The sequence below is a fragment of the Oryx dammah genome, unplaced genomic scaffold (assembly GCF_014754425.2).
Source record: "Oryx dammah isolate SB20612 unplaced genomic scaffold, SCBI_Odam_1.1 HiC_scaffold_3, whole genome shotgun sequence".
Lineage (NCBI taxonomy): Eukaryota > Metazoa > Chordata > Mammalia > Artiodactyla > Bovidae > Oryx > Oryx dammah.
The window spans coordinates 65,913,281-65,931,087 of record NW_024070187.1 but is presented as its reverse complement, the minus strand read 5'-3'; the positions used below and the strand labels follow the sequence as shown (position 1 = coordinate 65,931,087).

The 17,807-nt window shown below is 40.0% G+C and overlaps 1 protein-coding gene across 2 annotated transcripts in view; it reads left to right on the top strand.

Annotated features, from left to right (window-relative positions):
• Positions 1-17,807, top strand: part of CORIN (corin, serine peptidase) — a 293,429-nt gene that overhangs the window by 40,533 nt on the left and 235,089 nt on the right. For both annotated transcript variants that reach the window (XM_040238148.1, XM_040238147.1), the window contains exon 2: positions 14,382-14,526. In XM_040238148.1, the coding sequence (XP_040094082.1) occupies positions 14,382-14,526 (145 nt within the window). The remainder of the gene's footprint in view (positions 1-14,381; positions 14,527-17,807) is intronic.

Below are 17,807 nucleotides of genomic sequence, written 5' to 3'. Positions count from 1 at the left end.
AAATTTGTTTCTGCTGTAAAATGATATCATTGACATATTTGAGATTGGGGGCAAAGCCATCTCAAAAGAGGACATGGGGTCTCATTTATCTGCCTCATCTAGGTGGGGGGGGGTGTTGCCTGCTGTTTCTTTCCAAGATCATCTTCAGAAACTATCACAGGCATGTGACCCTCCCACCGGGCTCTAAAGAAAATGGGGTTTACCTTCAAAGTTCTCATGTTGCCTTTGAAGACATCTCCTCACTTTAACAAAGGTTATAACTTTCCTCCAGGGAGACTGATTTGAACAAATTTCATGCTGTGTGTTCAAGAAAAATCAAGACTCCTACAGCTTTCTAAAGTTGAAAAAGACGTTGTTATTATCACTATTTCCTTACTTTTCTTTTGCTTTGTCAATTTCATTTTATTGTTGGAATATTTGTGGTTGGAGCAAGGCATTTATTTTTTATCCTTTATTTACAGATATGAATATATGGTTGGGACAGGGCGATGACTTTAGAAGCTCACCTAGATTTTCAGTGGTGGAGATAGTATCGTAGAAATTGCTTCTGAAGCATTCCAGTCTTTTCTCTCATGTTTCAGACTTCAGCTAAATAGCACTACCCTCCAAACAAACACTGAATTGATATGCTGTCTGGATATTGGATTATTATTACAGGTCTTCCTGACAGGAAAAATATCGTGTTGATATTTAGTCTCCATATTGAACAACTGTTCTGGGATGTGTGACTAGGAAACTCAAGGGAGGACTAGTTGATGCTGTTAATTTCCAAAGAAGAAAATGTGAGCAGGACTGGATTGCAGAACCATGTGTTCTGGTGTGAATTGAGTAATTTCATTTTGAAAAAGTGTGTGAGTTATTTGAACTTTATATGCTTCAATTAAATGCCAGAAAATGGGATGAAAAGACTTACTGAAAACCAGAAACCAGATGCTTGTTCTTCCGGCCTCTTGGGGCATTAAAAACAAACATCACAACAAAAGACATTTGGGTTTGGTATACTTCACTGATGGATAATTTAGGAGACCTTTTGCTTCTTGACAGAGTGGAAGCTAGTATGAGCGAGGACTGAGAGATGCCTGGTTTGAGAAATAGCTAGATGATTGATCTTATATTCAATAAATCTTCTCTTGATTCATGTAAGGAGTGGTTTCAGTTTAATGAGGACAGAGAGGAAAGCATCTAGCAGTGGCAGATTTTCCTTACTAAAATAAGTGGATAACATTGGCTCATTTTTATTCAGTGTACAGAGAGTGGAGGTAGTTTGGAGAAGCTCCATCTCTAACACTGAAACAACATCACATTTTGGACTGATGGTTGTGTGCAGGATACTGTTCCAGGCTGACTGTCAGCTGGTGGAGTCTTAGCATCTGCCTTTTCTCAGGATCATGGATCATGGACCATGGACCATGAGGACCATGAGGACCATGATGTGACGATGTAACATCTCCACAGAGTTTAGAGAGAGCTCCTGTGCCTGGCGCAGGCTACATCAGCTGGAGTGAACTTGTGCTCATGGCAGGCTGTTCTCTGGTAACAGTAAGTATGAAGGCCTGTGCAGTTCACCACCTTCCTGTCTAAAGAATCAGGGTGCTCAATGAGCCTCAAACCAAGTACATGGTATTGCCTTTGGATGTATTGTTCTTGTTTTTAACATTGTAAGCAAATTTTTTGTGTAGGACAGATGGTCACAGAATTCTACCATGATTTTACATACAACCCCATCCATTAAAATGTGCACATTCATTTTAGTTTAAGAATATTTTTATTTTGACTTGACCATATCATAAAGTTGAGAGCTAGAATAGAATTTTACTAGATCCAGATTGACATATGGATTAGGATAAACTTTGTGTAGTAATATTTGTGCACCTGAAGTTCAGACTGTTACTTAACTATCCTGCATTAACCAAGTATACTTAATTTCACAATTGGACTTAATATAATTATTTCTTCATAAAATCTATAATATAGCATCACATTATAAAGGTAGAATTACCCTTTACATTTTAACATATTCTGTTGATGAGAAACAGTTTATATACAACTTCAAGTTTGTCTGATCTTTGTAATTTAAACATGTCCTATTTGAAATAAAAATATTAGGATATCTCTTATATTTGATGCTATACCTTAAAAGTAGTAAGCTGATATTAGTCTCTTTGTGGATGGTATCATTTGGTGAATATTATAAATTCTAGAGCTCTTATAGGCCAAAATGGCATATGTTTAGCAAAACTTTGGAATTTTTCTTCTTGTTGTTAATTGTTGTTGATGTTATTAAATATAAACTTGAACCTCTTTTCTGTTTCAATCTTTGGTATTGAAAATGATTTTTCTTGCACTGTCTTAAAGCATACAACATCTTTGGGAACTGATGATCAAGGCCAATACTTACATGTCATTCTCAGGGCAAAACATTTGAAGCTATGGAAGTTGTAGAAGATTTCACATTTTCTGGAATTCATTTCATTCTCTGGCAGTATTTTATAAATTCTTTATAATTTGCTTATTTTCTTATCATTTTCCATGTCTACAAAAGGTGGAGAATAGTAAACTTCTGTAAAGATTCCACATAATCAAGGCTTTATTAGATAATTAGGTTAAAGTTTTAAAAATAATTTTGAAATGTGAGTTCTAGAAATAATACTACAGAGAGGCCGTTTCTAAGACATAGCTCTCATTGTCCAACTGCCGTGAGTGGTCATCCTCCGTTAGGCTGTGTCTGACTTGCAAGGAGGGGCAGAAGCATGGAGACTTAAGAAGTCTGTTGCTTACCCTGCAATGGCTACATTATGCGATCTGGTCCTGCGTAGGTTTGGGGTCACCTGAGGTCAGCTCTGCGTGGCTCAGTGGGGGAAACCTCAGTCTGTCTTTGTAGACAGATCTGGAGAGTAGATAGTGTGTTCCAGGAAGCTCCGAAAGCTGTGATCTAGAATTCAAGCCAAATTAAAAACGATGGATCTCTAGTCACCTACAGAATTTCAGAAAAGGGAATCAGTTTAGATCTGCCTTTTTCATTGATTAGCTTGAATTATTTTAATTAAATTACTCACAAAGATCCTCACATTCCTTTTCTGTAAATGGGTATGGTGATAGTACCCACTCAGTAGAGCTGTCCTGAGTATTTCTGTATCTGACACATTTAGAGGAATGCCTGGCTCACAGGAAAAGGTCAATAGGTTTCTGGCTATACTATTACTATTATAATGACTGTAATAATTATTCACACATGGAGCAGCAGCATTCAATTCCTTGTATTTTTAAGACTCTTTTGACAATGGGAGGGTGTAGTAGAAGAGTTTATCCATTATTTTTGATATTTTTATGAAGTGTGTGCTACAAGCCAGGCCCTTTAAAAATACTGGGGCTACAATGAGAAGCAAAACCCAACTTGGTCCCTGACCTCATAGAGTCTACAGTCTAGCAGGAATAATCAACATAATCTAATATTCAAACAAATATATGTAAATGATAACTGGGATATAGGACAGAAAGACCAGAACTAGCATGGGTCAGGAGTTGATGTGTAAGGGTGACTGCTGAGTGAGTCCCAAAGGTTGGGGATGGAGGGAGGCCAGTCCAGGCAAAGAGTGATAATGGGGAACTGAGAGGACCTAGGTGGCTGGTGTGGAGAGAAGGGGATGGGCTTGAGAGTTGTAAAGTCATGAACTTCTGTAATTAACCTGGTGCAGGCAGGGCACACCTAGAGAGTCTCCAGATCCTGCTACTCAAAGTATGCCTCACACCACCCTCATCAGCATCCTCTGGGAGCTGGTGAGAAGTGCAGAATCTCAAGCCCCACCCCACCACCTCCAAAGCTACTGGGTCAGACTCTCCGCATGCGATTCATGTGCACAGTGAAGTCGGAGAAGCACTGTCTTCTAGAACATGTTAGGAAAACTGGTTTTTGTCTTTCAAGTCTCTGGAGGGTTTTATGTAGGCAGATGACACATCCACATGAGCATTTTGAAAAGGCCTCTTGGGTCAGTGTGGCATTTTGAAGGGGAAAGGTGAGGATGTGGGGAAAGAAGGTAGGGCCAACCTTATTTTGTATGGTTTGCTGTTTACTAACCCCTATTTAAAAACATTTTGGCCATCACACTTTACTTAGTAAATTACAGATTAGCAATTTTTAATTACAAATCACTAAGTTGTAAATTTTTATTCTGAACTTATCCTGATTGATGACATAAGTCCTGTGCTTAGTCGCTCAGTCATGTCCGACTCTTTGTGACCCCATGGACTGTAGCCCACCAGACTCCTCTGTTCATGGGGACTCTCCAGGCAAGAATACTGGAGTGGGTTGCCATGCCCTCCTCCAGGGGATCTTCCCAACCCAGGGATCAAACCCAGGTCTTCCACGTTGCTTGTGGATTCTTTACCGTCTGAGCCACCAGGGAAGCCCAAGAATACTGGAGTGGGTAGCTCGTCTTTTTCCAGCCAACAGGAAAGAGGAAAGGCGATACCCTTGTCTCGGAAAATACTTCCTGGAAGTCACATTGACCATTTTGAAATTCATCTCCTGGTCCAGAGCTTGACCACATGGCCTCACACAACTCTAGAAGAGACTGGGAAATGGTGTCTTTATTCTAAATGTAGGGTTCTGTTTCTAAGATCAAAGGTAAGAAGAGATGCTGGGAGTCAATTAGTCTCTTTTTCATACCAGAAACTCAGATGAGGCAGAAAGAGATTTGCTTCTGTCTGGGTAGTCAAGGAAGGCTTCCTGAATGAGATGGAGTTTGAGTTACTTCTTTAAGGACTGGGATTTATGTAGATTGATGTGGGAGAAATAGTCTGGAACCATGATTTTGAAACTGTGTGCTGAAGTACCCTATGACATTGTAGTGATTCACAGAGGCTGCTGGTAATTTTCATTTTTTGAGGGAAATCTAGTGATATTTGACATTTGTTGGTTACCAAATGAAATACTAGCTTGACATACTTCACATTTTCAACGTGGGATTGTGTTCTATTCCTTTTGAGGTCATTCTGTCTTCATAAATCTGGGTTCTTGGTGGTTGCTGTGTAGAAAGTTGTACCAGGCAAGAATCTACTTGAAACAGGCAATGTGTGGGGGTGTTTTTCAATCTGATTCTGAGGTTAAAGTGTTGAGCAGTGCTCAACAGATGCATACATACCAAGATGGTGAGTAATCTTGGTTAAGGATGGCATGAAAATACCTAAAGCTTTTAACTTATATGTAGTAGTTTTTCAAATGTTTACCAAATTTTTAGGATATAAGTACTAACAAAATTGTTGGATGAAGCTACTTAATAAATGGAACCATTAGGCACTTCTTTTGGCCTAGGTCCACTGAAAATAGTACCTAGACACTGATGGTACCATGAACCTAGAATGTCTGGGGATTGCTGGTGTGTGGGGTTAACAGAGTTATAAGGCTACTTCTTTCTTAACATAAGTGGCGTTTAAAAATATTTTTCTATAATAAAATGCATGATAATTTACTTTTTAAAACAACATTTTCTAACTGAATTCAAAGTTCATGATAGGAAATTTGAGTATGGAGTAATACTAATAAATAGTCCTAGTAAAAACTGATGTTATAAATTTTAGTATATTTTCCCTGAAAGGAAATATTTATTATTATTGTATCAAATATATTCTCGCCCCTAAAATGTTTTTGGATGATTTAAGAATAGACCTTATGAGGCATATATCATTTTTTAAAAAAGGATTATTTACATAGTTATGTACAGAGAATTTTTGTTTAGGTGGTTGAGTTCAGTTATTTATTCAACAGGTGTTAATCTATTCCTGACTTGTGTTCTAGATACTGGGCATACACTAATGAGAAAGGGCAATATTTGCTTACATATAGAGAGATACAACTGAGTTACTATTATTTATGCTATTATTTGAGGCTTTTCCAGTGGCTCGGTGGGAAAAGAATCCGCCTGCAATGCAGGAGACACAGGAGATGCGGGTTCAATCCTGGGTCAGGAAGATCCCCTGGAGAAGGAAATGGTAAACCACTCCAGTATTCTTGCCTGAAAAATCCCATGGACAGAGGAGCCTGGCGGGCTACAGTCCAAAGCGTAGCAAAGAGTCGGACATGACTGAGTGACTAAGCACATTAAGCACATTGTATGCTATTATTTTTGCCTGTTTTTGCAGAAGCAGGAATAAATTTGTACTTTCTCCTTTATAATCTTCTGAGTATCTGTTGGTCCTTAGAGTTTATAATGCATGTTGCAGTTCTATTTAAGTTTGAACATCCCTGAAACTTAGTGCTTTCCTTTCTTCTTCAAGTGTAATGCATTAAAAGTCTGGATAATTTTTTTTAAGATTACCTTTGAACGTTTTTATGAAATAACCATGTACTACAGCAATAATTATGCAGTTTCTTTTTTTATTGCCGGTTTTCCACCAGTACAATTATATCAGGTTTTACTAAGGGCCCTAGTAAGAGATAATGTGATTTTCTTAAAAGAATTTATAATTTGATTTGGCTATCATATTAAGATTTATAACAATTAAAATAGCCATGGATGCAGGGATACATTGATACTCTGTATCAGGAGTTGGCAAACTTTGTCTGTAAAGGGCCTGATAGTAAATATTTTTGGCCTTGTGGGCCACATGGCTCTGTTGCAACCACTCAGTGCTGTTGCTGTAGCAGGAAAGCAGCTATAACAGTATACACATGCATGAACAGGGCTGTATGCTAATAAAACTTTATGGTAAAAATAGGCAGTGTTGAGGCAATTCCCATTTGATGGTTTTTATTTTCTCCATTTGGTGGGAATTGGGATGGATCCTTTTCTGAAAGTGAGGGCAGAAGGCAGAAGAGTAGGGAAAGATAGTTTGAGGAGAATAGAGAAGACTTTAAACTAGCAGTCAGTCAGTCCTGTTGAGTAACTTTTTACAGCCACACATTCAGTTGTCCAGGTGTAGATATATAGAGAAGATTGTTGAATTCATCTCATCTTGACCTTTATAAGATGAGGGAGAAGAAAATCCAGAGGGGGCAAATTGGTTCAGGGCATTAGCAAGAGTATCATTGAAATAACGATCCAAAGATTTTAAAGAAGGTATGTAGGGAAATGAAGAAAGGAGAGAGTTGATAGAGTTGATAGAGTAGCAGAAGAGAGAGGATCAATGGACAAAGTCCTGCAAGTGTCAGAGAATGGCTGTTGTGATGAATGGATAAAGAAGATGTGATGAATGGATAAAGAAGATGTGATGAATGGATAAAGAAGATGTGATATCTCTCAACATGCACACACAATGGAATATTACTCAGACATAAAGAATGAAGTAATGCCATATGCAGCAAACATGGACCTAGAAATTATCATACTAAGTATGATAAGTAAGCCAAAGACAAATATCATATGATATTGCTCCTAAGTAGAAGCTAAAAAAATACAAATGAACTATTTACAAAACAGAAATAAACTCACAGACATAGAAAACAAGCTTATGGTTACCTAAGGGGAAGGGAGTGGGTAGGGATAAATTAGGAGTTTGGGATTAACATAGCCAAACTACTTTATATGAAATAGATAACCAGCAGCTAGGTCCTTGTTGGTTATCTGTTTTATAGATAATGTGGGGATCGATACTCAATATTTAGTAATAATGATAAGGGAAAAGAATCTGAAAAAGAATATGTATGTGTGTATATACACATACAATTAACTCAGTCACTATGCTATACACATGAAACATACACATTATAGGCAAACTATAGGCTTTAAAAAAGAGACAGAATGGCTGTTGTGAAAATAGTTTAATCAGTATGCCAGGAGGCAAGCATAACAGAATTATAAATGTAAAAGAGATGAATGAGAAGATATCCCAATGGAACCAGAGACTCAAGGAGATATTCTAGTTAGGTAGATTATATACAGCATATGTAAGCCAGCATGATACCTTTTAAAATAAATGTAGTCTTTAAGACATAAGAAATGAATCTTTACCAACAAGATTAGTAAAACATAAGAACTACAATGCAAAAGAATGCTCAAACCACCGCACAATTGCACTCATCTCACACACTAGTAAGTAAGGCTCAAAATTCTCCAAGCCAGGCTTCAGCAATACATGAACCGTGAACTTCCAGATGTTCAAACTGGTTTTAGAAAAGGCAGAGGAACCAGAGATCAAATTGCCAACATCCGCTGGATTATTGAAAAAGCAAGAGAGTTCCAGAAAAACATCTATTTCTGCTTTATTGACTATGCCAAAGCCTTTGACTGTGTAGATCACAATAAACTGTGGAAAATTCTGAAAGAGATGGGAATACCAGACCACCTGACCTGCCTCTTGAGAAACCTATATGCAGGTTAGGAAGCAACAGTTAGAACTGGACATGGAACAACAGACTGGTTCCAAATAGGAAAAGGAGTATGTCAAGGCTGTATATTGTCACCCTGCTTATTTAACTTCTATGCAGAGTACATCATGAGAAACGCTGGGCCTGAAGAAGCACAAGCTGGAATCAAGATTGCTGGGAGAAATATCAATAACCTCAGATATGCAGATGACACCACCCTTATGGCAGAAAGTGAAGAGGAACTAAAAAGCTTCTTGATGAAAATGAAAGAGGAGAGTGAAAAATTTGGCTTAAAGTTCAACATTCAGAAACTGAAGATCATGGCATCTGGTCCCATCACTTCATGGGAAATAGATGGGGAAACAGTGGAAATAGTGTCAGACTTTATTTTGGGGGGCTCCAAAATCACTGCAGATGGTGATTGCAGCCATGAAATTAAAAGACGCTTACTCCTTGGAAGAAAAGTTATGACCAACCTAGATAGCATATTGAAAAGCAGAGATATTACTTTGTCAACAAAGGTCTGTCTAGTCAAGGCTATGGTTTTTCCAGTGGTCACGTATGGATGTGAGAGTTGGACTGTGAAGAAAGGTGAGCACCAAAGAATTGATGCTTTTGAAGTATGGTGTTGGAGAAGACTCTTGAGAGTCCCTTGGACTGCAAGGAGAGCCAACCAGTCCATTCTGAAGGAGATCGGCCCTGGCATTTCTTTGGAAGGAATGATGCTAAAGCTGAAACTCTAATACTTTGGCCACCTCATGCGAAGAGTTGACTCATTGGAAAAGACTCTGATGCTGGGAGGGATTAGGGGCAGGAGGAGAAGGGGATGACCGAGGATGAGATGGCTGGATGGCATCACTGACTCAATGGATGTGAGTCTGAATGAACTCTGGGAGTTGGTGATGGACAGGGAGGCCTGGTGTGCTGTGATTCATGGGGTCGCAGAGTCGGACATGACTGAGCAACTGAACTAAACTGAAGAACTACATATTTGAAATATGTGCGGGTCAACCAGTTGCACTGCTCCCTGCTCGCACTGTTGGAATGTTTGGCTTACAGTTTCAAGTATGTGGAGGGTAGATTCTCGAAGAGGGTACCTTCTGCAGAGAGGGTTGTTGAGTCCACCTAAATAAAACTTAGGAATTGTCTTAGTGGTTTAGCTCATCTGGCCTCATTCACCCAACAGTAAAGTCTGAGAGTTGCATTATATTCAGAAGAACCTCAATGGCTTCCCCAGTGGCTCAGATGGTAAAGAATCTGCCTGCAGTGCAGGAGACCTGGGTTTGATCCTTGGGCTAGGAAGATCCCCTGGAGAAGGAAATGGCAACCCACTCCAGTATTCCTGCCTGGAAAATCCCATGGACAGAGGAGCCTGGTGGGCTACAGTCCAAGAGATCACAAAGGGTCAGACACGACTGAGTGACTAACACTTTCACTTTTCAAAGGGCCTCTGACTAATGCAGCATTTACAGTAATAGTCTTAAGTGGCTATGAATGCTAGAGAAAAGTTAAACACTTGAGGAAAGGGCTGAGGTTTCCTCTAAGTATTTCTTAGTTCTAAACTTTTTCTAAGTATTTCTTCCTCTTCTCCCCTGCATAAAAGGAATCAGTTTCCTAGTCACTGGAGAAAGCATTTGCACTAATCATGAATATGGTTTCTGGAGATCAAGCACTTGTTGATATACTTATATAAGATAATAAAATGAGCCACTGGCACTTTCCCTACTGATTTTCACTTATGAATACTAAATGGGATGTATTTGGCCATAGGATTTCAGATAGCACTGAGGCCACTGTACATTTACCATCCAAGAAGATCATTCCTACACTGCTCTTGTGGCCTCCTTAACAAAGAAATCTTTTCCATTGTTGTGGAAGCCAAAGAAAGTTCATAACTCCTTACCTCTCTGGGTGTATTTTATCACTCTTTTAAATTATAACAGGACTTTTCAGTGATACTTTTCTGAGAATCATGGCTAGTTCAAGTGCTGGTTCTTTACAATGTCTTAACTGATCTTCTTGCAAGAAATTGTATTCCTGTCTTTTCAATTCCTGTAAGCCTCACAGTGCTGATCATTTGCTATCTCAAAATGTAGTTATTTATGTCCATATCTTACCTCTCCTACAAGACTGTGAACTTTGGAGGAACAGTTGTTCTTAGGTTATTGTTAAATACATCACTGTGCTTATTAGTAGATGTATCAGTAACCACTTCTTGAGTAAATGAAGCAAAAAAGTCAGTTCTACTATGGTCTCTGAGCTATAGTTCCACACTGGTTTTTTTACAGGTAAATGTTATGTCCAAGCTTCAAAGGATACCACCCATCACTGTTATAATCAGTGTGTTATAAAGATATTATATTGTGTCATTCTGTTAATTCTCGTTGAGTGAAATCTGAAACTGGCCCCCATATATGGAGGACAAGGAGAGACTGAAGAAAGAGGTAGACTGCCGGGGTCCAGCCCCGGTGGATCCAGGGTATCTGAAGCGGGGATGGCATCGGTGAGGAGAAATTTGTTTATTTAGAGATATAAAGAGAGATTAGGAAAAAATAGTGTAGTGGAGAAAATAGAGGAGAAAAGAGGCTGAAATTCCTTGGTTTACACAGGAAGCCAATAAAGCCCCAAGACAAGGGACTTGCACTGTCTACATAGGCCACAGGCGCCCTCCTGGTCTCCCGAGGGAGTGAAGATGCAGAGCGCCTTCCCGTTCAGGTCTTAGAAGCCCAGGCAAATAAGTAGACACGGCGAGCCTCTGTGCTCCAGATAGGAATTAGCCTGAAAAGGAGAGAAAGAAAAGAAGACACGAGGGAAACCAGTCTTTCCAGGAACTGGTCTAGCTCTTTATTTTTCAGGAAAGCTTTTATACTTTAAGTTGTACATAGAGATAAATGGGAAATACAAAGTCATGCAGGGTCAGCAGTCCTGACCCTTATCGATACCAGGCACTTCTTTATGCATGCATACAAAGTTCTTAGGTCATTTTACATCATCTTCTGGCCAGGGGGCCTGCTAACATTTTATGACCCTTTCTTTCTGATAATGGTCAGTCAACCAGAAAACTTATTTTTTCCAAGGGTGATTTTTCTTAAACCAGGCACCACCCTCCGAAGGCACCAGATAAAGTTGCATTCCTACAGGGCAAAGGTGCAGTGGGCTATAATCAAGAAAAGAATTTACTAGCCTAAGGTCTAACATGATTAACATCAGAGGTTATTATTTATTTTTCCCATATGCCAGTTATATCAATTAATGTATATAAGGGACAAGGGATATGGAGACTTAGCAGCAAATATTGGCTCAACAATGAAACCCTCCACCGGTATATTTCTCACAATCCACTAATACTACACTAACAATTTCTAACTTCTCAAAAGACTCTGTATTTAAAAAGTTTAGAGCTTCTCATGGCTCTCACGGTTGGGAGGCTGTGAACAATCACATGTGTGGTTGTAAGAGGCCAGATAAACTTGTCAGGCTGGCTAGAGAGCCATCAAAGTTTTTGGACTGAAACACTCTTGTTATGCCCAGGAGACTTATTAACTGGAGCTCTAAGTTAACTCTTTTCAGAGAAAGGTGGTGAGGGATAGCCCCCTGTTAATGTCAGAAGAGTTGGTGAAAGGCATAATAGAATGAGGCGGACAGACTCTATTTTTGGGGTGGATGGTCAAGAAGGTCCAGGGGGGTTCCCTCGAGGCCTGATCTCGCCTTTGCCTGTCAGGCCTCTTCCTCATGACCTTTGCCACGGGCGGGATTCCCCATGCTGGTTCCCGGCAGTAGATCATTCCTGATTGCTAGGTGGCAGTTTTAATAACCAAGGTAACTTACTTGCAAGGTTTGTCTTGGGTGACTACAAGGCATTAGATCTCCACACCTGCCAGAATCATATAATAGGATTCAGTCATGTGTACCATCTGGATGGTCTCAGCAGCACATTGCTTACTCAAGGCTGCATCCTTGAAAACAGCTTTGGCTGTGGGAACAGTGGGTGTAACATACATTCTGAGGACAGAATAGTGAGTGAGGAGCCTCTGATTGCCTGAGTCCAGCTCATGGGTCAATGTGGTGGGTCACATCCTTTCCATGACCTCCTCCAAAATGGTGCCAATTATTTGTATATTAAGTCTGAGGGATCTCACATTGGTGGGTCGATTAAACCAGGTTCAGAAGGCATGGATCAGTAAAGGTGTTAATCTAGGAAAGCAAGCCATTCTTAAGCTAACATCGTATGTTCATTCAAGTAAGAATTTCTTAAAATTATAGAGAGTGTCACCACATCAGTATGTTTAGTGAACACTGTTTGAAAGACGTGTTAGTGAACAAGAGTTGATTTTGATGTAGGAGGAACAAAGCAGAAATAGAGAATGGCATATGCCTTGCATTGCATCAGAGTTGCCTTTTTATACATGGGAAACTATCAGGTATTAGTTATATGCCAGAAAAGATCAAGTGTAAGATCATTGGTTAGGACTTCTCAATTGTGATATGGCTTTCTCAAAGGTCATTTGGTTTTAAAAATTAGATACTTCTTACAGGGGAAGAACCAACAAAACCTGGTAATGAATGGCATGGAGGAGATCATGGAAAAGTCTGGAGTCTTGGGATTATAGGAGTAGTGGAATTTGTTTTAGCACATATATGGAAGTCAGGAGAAGAACTAGTTTGAAAGTGAAAAAATGAAAGTTGCTCAGTTGTGTCCGACTCTTTGTGACCCCATGGACTACACAGTCCACGGAATTCTCCAGGCCAGAATACTGGAGTAGGTAGCTTCTCCCTTCTCCAGGGGATCTTCCCAACCCAGGGATTGAATCCAGGTCTTCTGCATTGCAGGTGGATTCTTTACCAGCTGAGCCACAAGGTAGGGATAAAGAAGGAAATTAGTTTGGTTGTGGACATGCTGAGAAGAGATGACACTATGCATTAGGTATGAGAAATTTATGATCTAACTTGAAAGGAAGTTCAGGACTCAAGAGATTCAAGAGCTGGGTACACCAAGGCTATAGTTCAAGCTCTGAAACTGTCAGAAATGGCATGGAGAGTCAGAAGTCTGAAAGAGAACCATAAGAAACATTTTAATTAATGGGATCAGAAGTGTTGCTCATTGTGACTCAAATCACTTTTAAGTCCATCTCTGTTGAACAAGTTACTGCACTAAGCCAGTTGCAGTACATGAATTTCCAGACATTGTTTCTGACAAGAGATTGAGCTAGCAAAATTTAAAGTCTGAAGATAAGAATTCCAACTTGAATCATCACTTTTGTACCTCATCATTCTCTGATGGGCTGAAGGGGCAGTGTGGACAACAGAGAGATTGTCAGTGGCCAGCAGAACAGGCTCTCTTTCATTACTCAGCCTGCCACTTAATACGTAGTAAGTAATATTCAATCTTGCTGAATTATTAATGGTTAAAAGCTTATTTTATCCAGACTCATTCACATTTGGGTTAGGACTAATGAGACAAACAAGAATGAAATCTGGATGATGCCCTGTCCACAATACTTACCAGTATTTAATTACTGCATTAGGCAGTTTGCTTAGAGCTCTAGGTCAAGGTGAGTTCTACTGTGGAATAATACCAAATTAGCAGATAAGTTTAAACAAATTTAAGATGGAATATGGTTATAAGTCCATATACTCCTGAAAAACATTTCAGAAATAGATGGTTTGCTCTGTCCGGAATATGGTTTGTACAATCATTTGTTTATTTATTAGTGGGATTTGGTGACTAAACTCATTTCATGCTATGTAGTACACAGGAAAATTTAAGCATGATGCTGCTGTGGCTCAGACGGTAAAGCATCTGCCTATAATGCAGGAGACCCGAGTTCAAGCCCTGGGTCGGGAAGTTCCCCTGGAGAAGGAAATGGCAACCCACCCCAGTATTCTTGCCTGGAAAATCCCATGGACGGAGGAGCCCGGTAGGCTACAGTCCATTGGGTTGCAAAGTCGGACACTAATGAGCGACTTCACTTCACTTCACTTCTGCTCTAAATGGACTGCTGTCCTCTAAAATGTCATACTGTGTATTGAATTGGTTTGCAATATTAAAACCATGTTTCATTTTCATCTTCTACTTTAGGTCTTGGGAGCTGATGATGATAACATGGGTGATGGCTGCCCTCGGAAGTTGACGACTGTGAATATTCTTCGTTTCCTCTTGCTGGTCCTGATTCCATGTATCTGTGCTCTCATTGTCCTGCTGGTGATTCTGCTCTCCTTTGTTGGTGAGTGATGCCATTATTAAAGAAAAATGAAGTTAAAATTAACATTAGTATGATTTGTAAGAGTGGTTTCTGCTGCTCTGGATGGTGGTTTACTACGGGAGGATCTTTCTGGGCAAGGAGAAATCTGATTGCTTTTGCATTTGTAAAAGACAAAAGACCTGAATACATTATAGGGAACTGATGGTAGAAAGAAATGAAGGCAGGGAGACCAATTTGGTGACTGGCTATCATCTGAGTAAAAGATAGCAAGAGCTTGAATTAAAGCATTTGGTGAACGAAAATCAATGGAAATCAAGACTGCTTAGGATTTTGGCATGAAGGAGAAAGAAGAGTCAAGGTTGACTCTCGGATTTCTAGCTTGGGCAACCAGGTTGGCTTTGGTGCCATCTGTTAACACGGGAAGAAAAGGCAGAGGACTGAGATGCAGGTAGATGGGGTCAGGCTGGAAGTTCAGTTAGGACATAATAAGTTGGAGATTTTTATGGGACAACTGAATACAGTAGAGCCGTAGTTTAAGTGCATTTATCGTGAGCAAATTCAACAGTGCAGGCTGGGCCAAGAAATGGAGGACTGTAAGAATTTCTTACCTTCCTAAGAAAATTTCAAGGAAAATTGTGAGTCTGTGTGATTTTTTGACTTCTGTACACTTTAGAATTTAACCCTCATCCTGCTGTTACTGGTTGGAAGCTGGAACCATCAGGAAGGGAAGCTGAGAAGGGAGCCTAGCCTGCCTGTATCTGTGAAGGTGGGAGTCTCAGCGGCAGTAGCAGGGGTAGATGAACTGCAAGGAGAAAGTGCACTGATTCAAAGCTGAGGACAAAGCCTTGGAGGATGCTGGTGTTCAGGGCAGATGAGAAAAGAGGAGGGATCAAGAGATACCAGAGCTGTTGGACAAGAAGGAAAGGATCCCAGAGATGCTGGGTTTCATAGGAGCCTAGCGCAGAGATGGTCAGAGGTCACAGGGTGACAAGTAAGAAGAGGGCAGGAAAACCGCAGACTTTCTGTTGGAGTTTCAATCGCCCTGCCCTACATTGTGCCCGCTGTGGTCTGCTCTGGGCTAGAGGCAGGACAAACCCTGAAACTGACCTCTGCCCCTCTCTTCTGCCAGGACTCCCGCCCCTCCAGACTTGGCCTGCTTTTGTTTCCTTTCCTGTGCCTTCCAGTAGTTGCTTTTTTATGTTTTGTCCTGAGTTTGTAGTTGTTACATCTGGGAGAATCTGTCTGGTAGGTGTCCCTTGGTCATACATCTGTCATTTGGAATGCTCTCATTGTCATAACCAGAGAAGGCAATGGTGACCCACTCCAGTACTCTTGCCTGGAAAATCCCATGGACAGAGGAGCCTGGTAGGCTGCAGTCCATGGGGTCGCTAAGAGTCGGACACGACTGAGTGACTTCCCTTTCACTTTTCACTTTCACACATTGGAGAAGGAAATGACACCCCACTCCAGTGCTCTTGCCTGGAAAATCCCACGGATGGAGGAGCCTGGTAGGAGGAGTTAGGATGGAGGAGCCTGAAGTCCATGGGGTCGCTAAGAGTTGGACACGACTGAGCGACTTCACTCTCACTTTTCACTTTCATGCATTGGAGAAGGAAATGGCAACCCACTCCAATGTTCTTGCCTGGAGAATCCCAGGGATGGGGGAGCCTGGTGGGCTGCCGTCTCTGGGGTCACACAGAGTCAGACATGACTGAAGCAACTTAGCAGCAGCAGCATTGTTATAATACTGTGTGGAACGGCTCACACACTCTGAAGAATACTTCCTTTCATTCTCAGGGTGGAATGCTAATATAAGTTTAAAACCCATTTTTAAGTGCTTTAATGCTTAGAGGCCTCTGAGCAGAGGCAGGGTGCTATTAAAACAGTGCTTTACTTGGATTTATTGATTTATTTAAACATTTTTATAACTTTGTTGAAATATAATTTACATATCATACAATTCACCCATTAAAAGGTGTGTAATTCAGTAATTTTTAATATATTTACAGGTAAGTTCCGTCATCACCATGGTCAAGTTTTGAACATTTTCATTGCCTCAATAAGAAACTTTCTTCTGTCTTAGCTATCTGTCACCCTTCTATCTTTCTGTGTCCCCTCTGCTTCAGCTCTAAGCAACCGTTAATCTACTATATGTCTCCTCCTTTCTGGACATTTCATATGACCATGTGTGGTTTCTGTGACTGGCTTCTTTCACCCCACATAATATCTTCAGGATTCATCCATGTTATTGTATGTATCGGTATTTCATTCCTTATGGCCAAATAATACTCTGTTGTATGGATTTACCACATTTTAAAAATCTATCAATTGATGGACATATTAGTTGTTTTCACCTTTTGACTGTTATGAATAATGTTGCTCTGAACTTTCATGTACGTAAGACAAGTTTTTATGTGTACATGTTTTCATTTCTCTGGGGCTTATCCCTAGGGGTACAATTTTTTAAAAATCACCTGTATGAAATTAGGAAACTGACCAATTTTCAACCATTTCTTAGTACTATTCTAAGGTACATTTCTAAAGGTAACCTTTAGAAAGTGGGTGTTTTCTGGCACTGTCTTCAAAAGCATTCTTTTCATATGTTCTGAACCAGATGATTTCATATAGATACATTAAGTAATCTCTGCCCAGATAAACATTTCTTGTTTTATAACTGAGATGTTTACTGTTGTAGTGAGCAATAAAATCATTTTATATCTCTGTTTAAAAAAACCTCACTAGATTCTGCTTGCTTTAAGAATGTTCTGTTTGTTTTGAGTTTATAATTTGTGCTCTTTCAAAGTTTTGCAGTTATTTCTGGGTCTCGAAGAGAGGCTGAAATGCCGTGTACAAATAGCAGGAGCTTTGGCTTCAAAAGGTGAAGAGATGATAGTGAGAGGATTTTTGACTAGGAAAAGATAGTAAAAGCCTTATGCTAACAAACACAGATGCATTGTGCCTCTCTAATTTTGTCTGTTTGGGCTTCTGGCATGCATAAAGTCAAGATGGCAAAGAGATTTCTGAAGATAAGAGAGTTAGACTTCCTGAATAATTATTTCTGCAGCAGGCTATGGAAAAGAGCAATATCAAATTGTTTCTCTCCTCAACCCTTAAACTGAAGTTGGAGCTACAAAGGTTTTGTTCAGTTTAATTTATTCTAGTTTGGACTAGAAAAGGTCAGTTTTCATTCCAATCCCAAAGAAAGGCAATGCCAAAGAATGCTCAAACTACCACACAATTGCACTCATCTCACACAATAGTAAAGTAATGGTCAAAATTGTCCAAGCCAGGCTTCAACAATA